General features: G+C 62.3%; 1 protein-coding gene across 1 annotated transcript; it reads left to right on the top strand.

The window, feature by feature from the left end:
- Nucleotides 1–284: 284 nt before the first annotated feature.
- Nucleotides 285–11,782, top strand: CLBA1 (clathrin binding box of aftiphilin containing 1). The gene is made up of 8 exons (XM_025870429.2): nucleotides 285–469; nucleotides 1,603–1,720; nucleotides 4,217–4,395; nucleotides 4,458–5,217; nucleotides 6,757–6,887; nucleotides 8,493–8,622; nucleotides 9,821–9,934; nucleotides 11,018–11,782. The coding sequence occupies exons 1-8, from the start codon at nucleotides 285–287 to the stop codon at nucleotides 11,180–11,182; spliced, it is 1,782 nt and encodes a 593-aa protein (XP_025726214.2). The 3' UTR covers nucleotides 11,183–11,782.
- Nucleotides 11,783–12,005: the final 223 nt, after the last annotated feature.

A 12,005-nucleotide genomic window follows, 5' to 3' on the forward strand; every position in this document is an offset into this window, starting at 1 on the left:
CTACTGCCGCGGAGGACCATTCCCGGGGGCGTCCTAGGAGTGGTGCCAGTGGTGCTGGGACAGACAGACAGACGGACACACACACACACACCTCACACGCAGATGTAGACAACGCACATATTCACACCGATACACAGACACAGACTGACTTGGATATGCCTCCGTGCACACACACTCCCACACGTACTGACACAGCCGTGCCCACGTGCCCAGATATGCACAAGAGGACACAGACACACCCATGGGCACACACAGACACACTCTACTCCTGGGCTTTCGTGGGGATGCACACAGCCAGCCGGGCCCAGGTGAGCCTGCCCAGCAGGATGACTCATGCGTGCCAGTTCCCGTTAGCCGGGCTGCAGCCGGGCAGCCGGCCAGCTGCAGGTCGGACAGACATGCACAGCACTGCTCGGAAGCCTCCCTCCACTGAGCCCACGGCACAACGGGCCACAGCCCTGTCCTTCGGGTGTGGGTCTCACCCTTCCTGCCCTAGTGTTTTCCCGCAGGCAGGGCAGCATTGCCCTGCAGCCAGAGACCCTGTGCCCCCTCTATCCCTGGATCCCTGGAGTCGTGCCCTGCTCTGTCCACCAGGGAGTCAGTCGCTCATGGGTGCAGGGAGGGGGCACTCTTTGTGTCCCCGGGTGTGTTCCGCATCTGTCCGGTTCTGTTGGGATCTCGGCCTGCCCGTCTGTGTTTGTGAGTCTGGCAGCGGGGGCCTGGGAACAAGGGGCACTTGTATAATCAGGGACTAACTTAGGGCACAGACCCAGTTCTGCGTCCCCCTGCCCCATTAGATGAGTGACCTTGGCAAAGTTGTGTGGACCCTGGTTCCCTGTCCAAATGAAGTGGCCTCATTCCATGTGACATCCTGATGTCCAGCATGATGGGGCTATGGGGGCTCCTCCCAGCTCTGTGGGGAGGGCAAGGATGGGGCCCTGGGTGGGGAGGCCAGGGAGCTGCCCCTCCTGAGCAGAGGTCAGGAGCAGGGGGTCTCACATGGCTGCTGAAGGAACAGCCCTCAGCCAGCCCCTGTGCAGCTGGGTGGTCCCTGGGATCGCTGGCTGGCCAGGGACCCTCCCTGGGGCCACTTCTGCACATGGCCTTGGTGAGGGCTGGGTGGGCTTACACTACCCTGTTGGGGCCTTGCTCACTCTGCAGCAAGAGAGTTGGCTTGGCATTGGCTCAGGGCCCAGATTCAGGATGCTCCTGCCCCAGAGACTGCCCCATCCCTTCTCCTGCCTGCTCTCAGGCAGAAGGCTGATATCACCTGTTATGCTCACCCCTACACATCCCCGGGGGGGCCCCCGGGAGCCCCATTTCATCTCTAGGAGGGCCTGGCGCCTCAGCAGAGTATGCCACTGTGTAAAGGGAGATGGTCCATTCGTTGGCCCTCACTGCCCCCAGGGCCGGCCAGCCTGGGCCCTGCCTCCTTGTGCCCAATCCCTCCTCCCTCCTGAGGGGGCCTCAGAAGCCCCAGCCTGGCCCCAGGATCATAGGGTCAGCCCGGGGAGAAAGCTGCTCGGGTGGAGCCTGTGAAGCCCATCCATAGCCCCCCCCCCCCCCCCCCGTCCCTCCCCCCCCCCCCCCCCCCCCCCCCAGCCCAAGCCTGGCTGTGAGTCTGCCGCAGAGCCCTGAGCTGCCAGGAGCTGCCGTCGTCCCGCCCTGCTACAGCCCTGCCCTGATGGCCCCTCCAGGGACAGATGCCCTGCTGGGAAAGGTGACAGCAGTTGGACATGGCTCAGGAGCCCCTGCTCTCCCACAAGCCAGACTCACAGCCACCCCTGGCCCATACAAGGCCCCCACCCTCAGAGCGCTGGGCGGGGTGCGCTGGTTCTGCAGTGCCCCGTGCTCTCTCCCGTGGGCACACATAGGCTCAGCCTCCTCCCTCGGACCACCACGCTAGGCCACACCTCAGCCCAGCCCTCGCTGATGGGCGGGGGTGTCAGGCTCCCCCGCAGCCTCCTGAGGCTGGGTGTCTGGGAACCAGGGCCTAGGATGCGGGGCCCTGGTGGGGCCCAGATGAGGACTCGCGCCTCTCCAGGCTGGCAGGGACCCCAGAGCGTCAATGATTGATGTCTCTGTGCGGCAGCTGCTGCACCATAAGCAAAAATAGCTCTGCATTGTCCCTGCCCAGCCTGGCCCAGCCCAAGAGTCACAACTGAACGGGGGGCTACGTAGGACCCGATTAGCTGCCATCTGCCCTCCCATTCAGTCCTCACACGGTGGGGAGGGGGCGGGCTTCAGGTCTGCTGACCCTTGGCCTCTAACTGCCTCAGTCTCCCCCAAGCTGAGTGCCTGCTCCAGGCCTGGGGAAAGGTGGCCTCCTTGACTCCTCCCAGGGGTTTGGGTCTGAGAACCCCAGCAGGGTACCTAGGTGCTTCTGGGAGCAGGGGACACTTCCCCATCGCTCATCAGGCCATGGCTGGGAGGCACCAGGATACTGCACGGCTCTGAGCCAAGTGGAGGCTGGCCCCTTCCTCCTGAGGCTGGGACAGGGGAGGCTTAGCTTGGTGGCAGATAAGCTGTCCCCCACCCCTGTTCCTCAGGGGAATGGACCGAGATATCCCGAGAGGAGCCTGGGGGGGCCACATGGTTCTTCCTCCTGACTGCACTGTGCCCCTCCACTCGTGCTTGTGTCCCCTGAACCCCACTTTAATGGCGCCATGCTCCCCTCTGACCAGTCTCCCTCAGCAGGTGAAGCCTCTTCAACTTGAACAGATACCGGCCCTGCCCCGCCCGCCCCCCCCTCCTGGAGGCCTGGCCCTCGGCTTGTGCCCCACGTCTCGTGCCCAGTCGGCTCGGTTGGCCAGAGGAGCCAGGAGCCAGCTGTCAGCTCCGTGGGTTACACCCCCCCCAAAACCTGCAGCCAGGACCGAGCACCCTATGTCAGTTCACCTCTGCCACCTCCTCTGAGTCTTGGCTCCCCCAAGGCAGCACCTTTTTAGTAGTCAGAGGTCACTGCTGTAACAAATAACCACACAGTGGCTTACACCAACACATTCATTCCCTCGCGGCTCCAGGTGTCAGTAGGGCTGTATTCCTTCTGGGGTTTCAGGGAGGTGTACTTCCTTGCCCTGTTCAGGTCCTAGAGGTGGCCCGCATCCCTTCGTTCAGAGCCCTGCATCTCTCTGACCTCTGCTTCTGTCTCTCCAGCTCCTCAGACTCGGACCCCCCTGCTTCCTCCTTGCCAGGACATTGGGCTCAACGGCATAACCCAGGACTTTGTCCCCATCTCAAAAGCCTTCACGTAACCATGTCTGTAAAGTCCCTCGTGAGGCCTTGTTAAGGTCCCACACTCACGGGTTCTGGGGACCAGGACGTGGACACCTCTGGGCGGCAGTATTCATCCACCACAGCTAGTAAGACAGGTCAGCCACCTGTACCCTGAAGGTCACAGCGCCATTTTCACTCTTCGCCGAGGCCCACACAGGGTGTGGGAAACTGCTGAGCTCCCAAGAGCTGGTTCCAGCCCCAGCAACACTTCGCACTCGGGCCTTTGGGCCCGGGCCTCAGTTTGCCCACCTGTACACAGGGACAACTTTTCTCCTACTCCCTTCCCTCCCTGCACTACGAGGACAGCAAGGACAGTGGATGAGGGGGTTCAAGCACTGGGTAGACAGCAGAAATGCCTGGGACCAACACTGTCCCTGGGGTGACATCCAGGCAGGACAGCCGGCATCTGGCCACCTTCCCCCAGGGTCACCCAGGTGTCTGCCCAGAGCTGGGCAGTCGGACTGCGTTGCTTGCACACTGCATTGCTGGCTGGTGTACCCCTCAGGAAGCACGGGAGGGGACAGGAGGCTGCAGTCCGGGAGTCAGCGATGAGCTCATCTGGTAATTTTCAAAATTAAAAATTTTCAGTAGCTGGGCTGACAAGGACCAGGGCGAGAGGGTGATTCATGCCAACAGGACAGGGCCCAGGGAGGTCACAGGGTGGAGAAACGCGCGGATGGAGGGAGCCTGGGGAGCGGGGGTGTGGATCAGGGTTTCCGTCACCTCTGGGGAGGCTGGAGTCAAGCGCGCTCGGCGAGGTGGACTTCCTGAGCCTGGAGGTGGGGGCGGATGGGGAAAGGTCTGGAAGGGCTGGGAGGGAGCTGGCGGGCGGGCCAGGCTGCCGCAGTGGTGCCCTTGCCCGGGGGCGGGTGGCAGCAGGAGGGGGGCTGGCTGTCCAGGGCCCACACTGCGCCTGCTGCGCCCCCGGTCCGGCCCGCAGGCGGCGGACCGCCAGCCTCCCTTACGCTTGGGGACAGCGCGGCCCTGGGACTCGGGAGTCGGCCGCGCGGTGCGGGAGGCCGCCCCACCCCAGAGGCCCGCGCGCGCCGCGGAACCGGGCAGGGCGCGCCCGGGGCGGGCTGGCGAGTCGGGGCTCCAGAGGCGCGCGGGGCCGCTCCAGTGAAGCCCTCCTCCTGGAGGGCGGAGAGTTAGGGCCGGGGTGGGGGGTGGGGGACACGCAGGCGCACAGCGGGGCGGGCCAGCGCGCTGACGTCACGACGCCGGACGCCGGACGCGGGGGCCAGCGCGCTCCGTTGCCGGGCAACGGGCGGGCGTGGGGACAGCGGCGGCCGCAGCTCCCGTGAGCCGAGGTGGGTGCGGGCGGGGGCCGCAGGCCGGGCCCTCGCGGGGACCCCGGCCCCGGGCTGCCCTCCTCCCCGCCCCGGGGCGACCCCACCCCCCGCGCTCCCACCCCGTGCAGCCCCGGGCGGCTCTGGCGCAGCGCTGTGGGTGTCTCGGGAGCACCTCCCCAGCTCCCCATCGCGTGGACGCGGCCCGGACGGCACCGACATGCAGGGCCAGCGGCAGCGGGGGGCAGGGCCTGGCCAGACACCCCCTCCCAGCAGGTGTCGGAGCGACCTCGCAGAGGAAGCAGGCGACGTTTCCCTCTGCCCGGCTTCTAAAGACATCGGTGCAAGCAAGGCGCCAGGGGGGCGGAGAGGCGCTGGCGCCGAGTGTCTCTCCGGGGGCGGGGAGGGCTTTTCTACCTGCCCCGCCGGCGGCCCGGACCCCGGGGAGCACAACAGCGCCTGGGGGGAGTTTGAAGGCTTTCAAGAATCTTCGGCCAAGTCTGAACAGTTCTCCCCAAACTTTGAGCTCCCGGAGAGACCCCCTCATCCTCGGCGGCAGTCAGTGGCTTCTACCCAAAAGGAGCGTGGTTCTCGCCAGCCTCCCCAGGGCGGGCCTGGGGTGCCAGGAGCCGCGGGCAGCTCACCTTGTGAGGTATTTCTACAGCAGACCCTCCGGCTTCGGTGGGCTGGCCCGGGAGGGGGTCTGCTTCTCTCCCGGCCTTGGTCCCTGCCTGTGTGGCTGGCTGGCCTGTCCTGAGCCAGGGAAGGAAGGAGGCTGGACCATACTGGGGGGCGAGTCAGGAGCGAGTGCTTGTGCCCAGTGCTCCTGAGTCCAGGCACTGGGCCTCCACCATCCCGCCAGCCCACCTTTCCCCGCTCCGTTCAGGGCACACCGGGAAAGAGCTTTTTGTCCGAATTGTTACTCTCCTTATTCAGAAAGCCTCACCAAGAGTCCCTTCCAGCCTGTGTGTGATGACCGGGTGCTGGAGATGGCCTGGAGATCCCAGGCCGCGTCCCCTTCGCCGAGGGCGCTGCCCTTCCTCACCTGACCACCAGTTTCACCTTTTTTATGACTGCATCTGATCCTTCTTGTCTTCCGCTTCCTTCCCTTGCTCCTTTTCCTCTGCCATCTCTTCCCGAGGGCTTACCCTGAAACCCCCGAACACCACGAGAACAAAAGGAGTCAGATGAGTAAGGAATGAGAGAAAAGGTTTCGCTGGTTCTAGGGATGAACGGTTTGCTTCCTGAACCAGTGTTTCCCTGGACCTCTGGCGGGAGGCGCCCTCCATGCAGTCCGCTCTGCTAGCCCGCTGTTCTGAAAACAGACTTGTCTTCCACTGGGACGAAGAGATCAGGGAACAATCTGACAATAATGTGAACTTTGCAAGAGACACTAGGTGAAGAGAGAAAACTGCACCCTGCTGACGTGAATATATGCACTGAGCACACACACCCCTCCAACAGCTCTCGGGGCTCCCCGCCCTCCCAGCTCGCACAGCTGCCCTCACCTCCACCTGCCCAGTGCACACCCACCCTCACCTCCAGCCTCTCAGTGCGCACACCCACCCTCACCTCCAGCATGCGCTCAGTGTGCACACCCACCCTCACCTCCAGCCCACCCCGTGCACACACCCACCCTCACCTCCAGCCTCTCAGTGCGCACACCCACTCTCCCCTCCAGCATGCGCTCAGTGCGCACACCCACCCTCCCCTCCAGCATGCGCTCAGTGCGCACACGCACCCTCACCTCCAGCATGCGCTCAGTGTGCACCCCCACCCTCACCTCCAGTCCCCCTGGTTTGTACTCCTGTCACCTCCTGCCAGACTTTGGACATTCATTCCAGCACTTCACACTAACTCCCAACCTTCTGACCTCAGGTCTTCGTCCAGGAAGGGCCACCTTTACTGTCGTGTGGATAGATTTCCCAGCCAGCTAACACGCGGGAAACACTAACACTTTTATCAGGTGCCTCTTTCTCGTGTGTCACTGACGAAGCTTATGAGTGCTGTGCCCTAATCCCACTTTCTACGCCCTGTGCTTCTCATCGGGAGTGTGCAGAGCAGAGATTTTGGGGAGCGAGTGTGTCGCGCTGTGGCAGCAGTGATGGTCTGATTGTGCACACACTTCATTTGCACCAAAACTACGTATCGGGGGTAAGGGGATGTAATGTGTGTTTTTTTCTTTTTCCAGCTTCTGCCCACCTACGAGGATGTGTTCAGGTTTGTTTTTCAAGAAGTACCAGTCCAGCAGGCAACTGAAGGCATCCCCCCCTTAGACTGCATCTTAGAACTGCCCGGCTGTGAATCTGGACAGCAACTGTGGTAAGGGACTTACGTTCTTACAACAAGTCTCAGTTTATAATTTCGGTTGACCAACTGGACGTTTACAGAGAGCCCGTCACTCCCGAAGTTCCCATAGCCTTGGGGTCATGGGGTCCTCACGGAGGGACCAGGCAGCACGGGTCGATGCTCTGGCCATGGTCACCCCTCTCAGAGCCATGTTCACCTGGAACAAGGTCGACGGGGGCGCCAGCTCCCGGTGCCTCAGTGCAAGTGCTGGGGGTGTGGAAGGGCCTGAGGGCCTGGGCCGTGGGCACGGGGCCCTCCTGGGGGGCCTGACGGACTGATCCTCAGCCACAGAGAAGACATGCCGGTGCCGCCGAGGGACAGCCTGAACCCACAGGGTCAGCCAGCCTGAGTGCATCTGGTGCTAGCGGGAAGGCTCTGGTCCCCGGGGCCCGTGCTCTGGGACATCACAGACGCAGGTGTGCGCAGACGGCTGTGTCCTCAGACGTGCTCTCACTGGGCACTGAGAGAAAGCAAGTGCAGCTCCCTGCATGTGGTCGAAAAGCTCGAGGTCCGCTGAGCCCAGGCCGCAGGAGGAGGAGGTGAAAGGTGGTGTGAGCTGGCTTCCCTGACCCCATGCCCTCTTTGTCAGAGAGTTCTGCACACCAGCCCTTCTGGGCTCCAGTCTTGGGTCCAGTCAGGGCCCACCCCAGGGAGTCCCGCCAGGGGCACGGAGACAGAGGCCTGGAGCCTGGAAGGCTGTCACCACCGTGTGCCCTCTGGATATGGTGCTTTCCCAAGGCGTGGGCCGGGCCAGCAGGCAGGTGGAAGGGCCTTTGGTGGCAGCATGAGCCTCCGACACCCAGAGACATGGGTGGTCCTGGGTGTCAGGCCTGGCAGGGCTGGACACTGGTGTGTGACGGGAGGTGGCTGTGACTTTGGGGTTTGAAAGCATGACGACGACTTGGAAATGATGTGGGCACTTAGCCTAACTGCCCCTCCCATGATTCTTTGTGTGAACACCTTCCCTTCCCTCGCGGGAGCTGTGCTAGCAGCCGTGGATGGCACGTGGCTGATGGGGGGGTGGCCAGTAGCTGTGGACGGTGCGTGACAGACTCCCAGTGGTCGTCCTCTAGTCACTGCCCCACCCCTAGTTTTCGAGTGTCCCTGTGGTCCCTGTGATCACCAGGAACACAACTGTGAAGCACCGGGCCTCCAGGACGTCTGCCCCTTGGAGGTGCCGCTCAGCTGTGACCGTGAGCCAGGCGGTGCCAGGGGAGGAGGGTGGGAGTGGGGTATTCATCGGGGGGCACATATCGTCTGAAGAAAGCAACACATAACTCAGCCCAGAAGGGAGCACTCTGTTCTCACAATCCCTGGGGGCAGGTGATCTCTTGGCTTCTGTTCTGAAGGTTTCTCAGTCTCTCTTTTTTTAATGTTTTATTTATTTATTCATGAGAGTCAGAGAGAGAGAGAGAGAGAGGCAGAGGGAGAAGCAGGCTCCCCGCGGAGCAGGGAGCCCGATGCGGGGCTCAATCCCAAGACCCTGGGACCATGACCTGAGCCAAAGGCAGACGCTTAACCATCTGAGCCACCCAGGCGCCCCTCTCAGTTTCTTTAATTAACATATCTCTTTTCCAGTTCTGAATCTAGAAAACTCTGGAGAGCTCTTCAGAACACAAATAGCACATCGGCCTCTCGATGCCTCTGGAGTGAGTCCCGTTGCCAGGAAAATCTCTTCCTCGTTCTTGGAATAGATGCCGCTCAGAAGGTGAGAGTCAGGTGGACACGGGGCTCCTGGGGGTGTAGCTGGACTCCACAGCGACTTTGCTGGCCACCCTGAGGCCGCAGGGAGCCATCTACACAGACGGCATGAGGGTAGGGGGGCCTTGCTACCAGAAAACAGCAGGTGGGGGAGAAAACACACTGGTTTCCAGTGGTGGTTGGGGGGGAATGCAGCAACGCAGGCAGGGAAGGGGAGAGATGGGTCAGCTCGTCGGTGTCAGGCACCTGCCCTGTGTCAGGCTGACAGATGTCCAAATGCGGCCGGACCCTTGACACGTGGTGGAGGAGGTGCCGTGGCCGAGCGGAGGACATACACTGCATGCGGGGCGGGGCACAGGAGCTCCCAGCAGAGGGGAGGGTGGAGAAGTGCCCCACGCAGCAGCGGCCTTTGCTCAGGGGCTGGGGGCGGGGCTGCGCCCAGCGAGTGGCAGGTGCCCGCAGACAGGTGATGTTAGCCACCAGGTGGGTCCCTAGCACCTGAGGTGGGAGCCAGCAAAGCTGGAGCAGAGAGGTGGCCAGTTACCAGAGAAAATGCAAATTGTATCCAGAGCAGTCTTTCAGCCATCAAGTTGGCAAAGACCCTTTTCTGGTTTTTAGTATTATGGCAATTTTCAAACGTGGAAAACCTAAAAGGGGCTGGCGGACCTCAGTGACAACGGGGGCCTTGGGGATGGCTGCTGATGGGCCTCGGGGCCAGTGGGGCTGGCCAGGAGGGACGTGAGGGCTGCAAGGAGCCAGAGGGGCCTGACGAGGCCACCTTGGCAGCTTTTTTAAGGAAAATAGCCTGGAGGATGGGGAAGGGGACAGGCAGCCTGAACAGGAGGCGGGGAGGTGGAGCAGCTCCAGGTGCAGCCAGGCTGGGGGGGGCAGCTCCAGGTGCAGCCAGGCGGGGGGGGGGGGGGGGCCGGTCCGGGGGGGGCCGGGGGGGGGGGGGGCAGGGCTCACTCTGGAGGCGGTAGAAGACTTGAGGTGGAGGGCCCTGTGGGTCTGGAAGGAGAGGGTGGCTGTGAGCCTGGTGATAGGAGGGTGGGGACCGGCTGCCTTGGCTCCATGGACACTGAGTCATGACCACGTGGCAGTTTAATGGTGGGATGTGCCAGAGGGGTCTGGGTTAACAAGGCAAACGCAGAGAAAGTGGTCCTTTATCTTCCTTCCCCGCGTGTGACAGTGGCTTATCTCACTAGAACCTTTCCGGAGACCTGGGTCACATTCTGGAATGTTCCGACCTCCAAGAGCCTGAAGAACTGGGCGTGCCCACCTTCCGTCTGCAGCCCTGCAGAGCCCTGATCCAGACCAAGGTGAGCCGCTCCCCGGGACAGGCCACAGCCCTGCTGGCCGCATGGGTCTATGTGCTGGCACCTGCTACCTGAGTCTCACAGATTCGGGAGAAAGGAGCACTGCGGCCATCTGGGGCGGGCAGAGCACCAAAGGGCGCTGGGAGGTGCGCAGGCGTCACGGGCAACCGGTGGGCTGTAGGAGGGGCTGCAGGGAAGCAGCAGGGCAGGGGGGTGATGGGTGAGGAGGCACATGTGAGGGGCGCTGCAGGCCCCGCTGGGCAGCGGGGGGCAGGGGTGCATAGACAGGGGCTTCTGCTGCCCTCTTCTGAGGACAGGGCACAGCTTTTCCTGGGAGTGGGGGCGCCTGCCCACTCATGGGCCGGGTATTGTGGGGAGCAGTGCCCAGTCTGCAGGGGCCTGTTTCCCTCGGGACCCGGAGCACAGGTGGGGTTCACTCTGCATGCACCCCTGCCCCAGGAGAGTAGTGGCACCTGGGGGATGTCCACCGCCAGGGTCTGTTCTGATGGTGGTTGGTGTGGACAGCGAGTGCAGGGGAGGCCCCTTGTCATCCAGCTGCACAGGCCAGGGCCATCTCCAGGGACGTCAAAGCACGCTGGTCCATCTGCTCTTTGGGAAACCCCACAAGGCAGGAGGTAGAAACTTCTAGAAGTGCAGGCAGGGGCATCTTAGAGCAGCAAGACAAAGAAATGGCCATCGTAGCATCATTCACAGTAGCTTACACGTCCACAGCGGCTGGTAGGTGGAAATCCATGGACACTGCAGACGAGAGCAGGAAGGGCCCTGTGACCCCACCTAAGCCCTCAGGACAGGGTAATAGGATCACCTGGGATGAGGAGGCCTGCATGGCCCTGGGCACACGACATGGCTGTCCTCCCAGTGTGGTGTCCCCTTTGCTCTGGGAAAAGCCACGGAGCTGTCCGCTCCATCCCATGCGCCTCCGTGTTGACTGCACAATGACAGGAGCTTAAGGCAGGAGGAGAGAAAGCCCCACGGGGCCCAGCGGCAGGTGCAGCAGGCCGGCCCCAGGGGCACACAGCCCACTGGCCTCTGTAGGCCCTGACCATGCCCTTCCTTTCCCATCAGCTCTCAGGGACTTCCGGCGGCAGACAGGGGAACCTGCTTGCATGCAGCCTCTTTCTGAAGACCCCCTTACACAGAAACGGGCAGTACCTCACAGTTCCATGGAAAAAGAAGATCTTCAATCCACGTAACCTAAAAATGACCTTGTTTAATAGTGACGTTTGCTAAAACGGGAATACTTTGTATTTTTATCAGGAGTTTTACATTTTCTTACTGGCTTGGTTTGGTACTGGAAACCGGAACTGTTTTGTGGGCATGTTTCTGGGGATGCCCGGTGCACACCCGTGCTGCGCCCCCTGGTGCATATTGGGGTCTGACCACTTTAGAAGAGCGTGTCCTTTGGCAGAGCTAGTCTCAACAGGAAGGGGGTGCCCAGGGTCCCCAGGAGCTCTGCCCCAGCATGACATGAACCAAGGTGGCACTGGGGGCCCTCTGCCTGGTGCAGGTGCTGTCGGCCCCTGGGGATGCCCAGGGATGAACCCAGGCCTGGCTGCCTGCGTGGCACCGCCAGGGGCAAAGCCAGGTGGCCTGGCTCTCAGTGGAACTGTCCGCAGGAGGCAGGCGTCCACATGCTCAGGGAGTCCGGAGCACGTTCCTGTCACACCTGGGGGAGAGCGAAGGCCCTGGGAGCACTTACTGCACCACTGCCTGTCTGGCAGCCTTTCTCTGCATCTGGCCCTCCTCTCTGACTCCGAGCAAGCGTTCTCTGGTTCTGGTGGAGGCACTGATTTTTGTAAAATTTTATTAAATAAAATGGCCTGGACAAGCCCATGTTCTTGCTGGTTCATCTGCTCTGTGGGGACTGTTGCCAGAAGTCCTGCGGTCGCAGGCTGTCCCTGCCCGAAGCCCCTGGCCTGTCTGTCTGGTGGAGCCTGGCTCCCAGCGCTGTCCTGTGTGCACGGGTCACACTTGCTGCCTGGAGAGCATGGATGGGGGCTGGCCTCAGATGCCAGCTCCGTCAACCCCGGAGTCAGACCCAAACAGTGACCAG

Source organism: Callorhinus ursinus, unplaced genomic scaffold (assembly GCF_003265705.2).
Source record: "Callorhinus ursinus isolate GAN/ISIS: 27379988/994484 unplaced genomic scaffold, GSC_fseal_2.0 scaffold8, whole genome shotgun sequence".
NCBI lineage: Eukaryota > Metazoa > Chordata > Mammalia > Carnivora > Otariidae > Callorhinus > Callorhinus ursinus.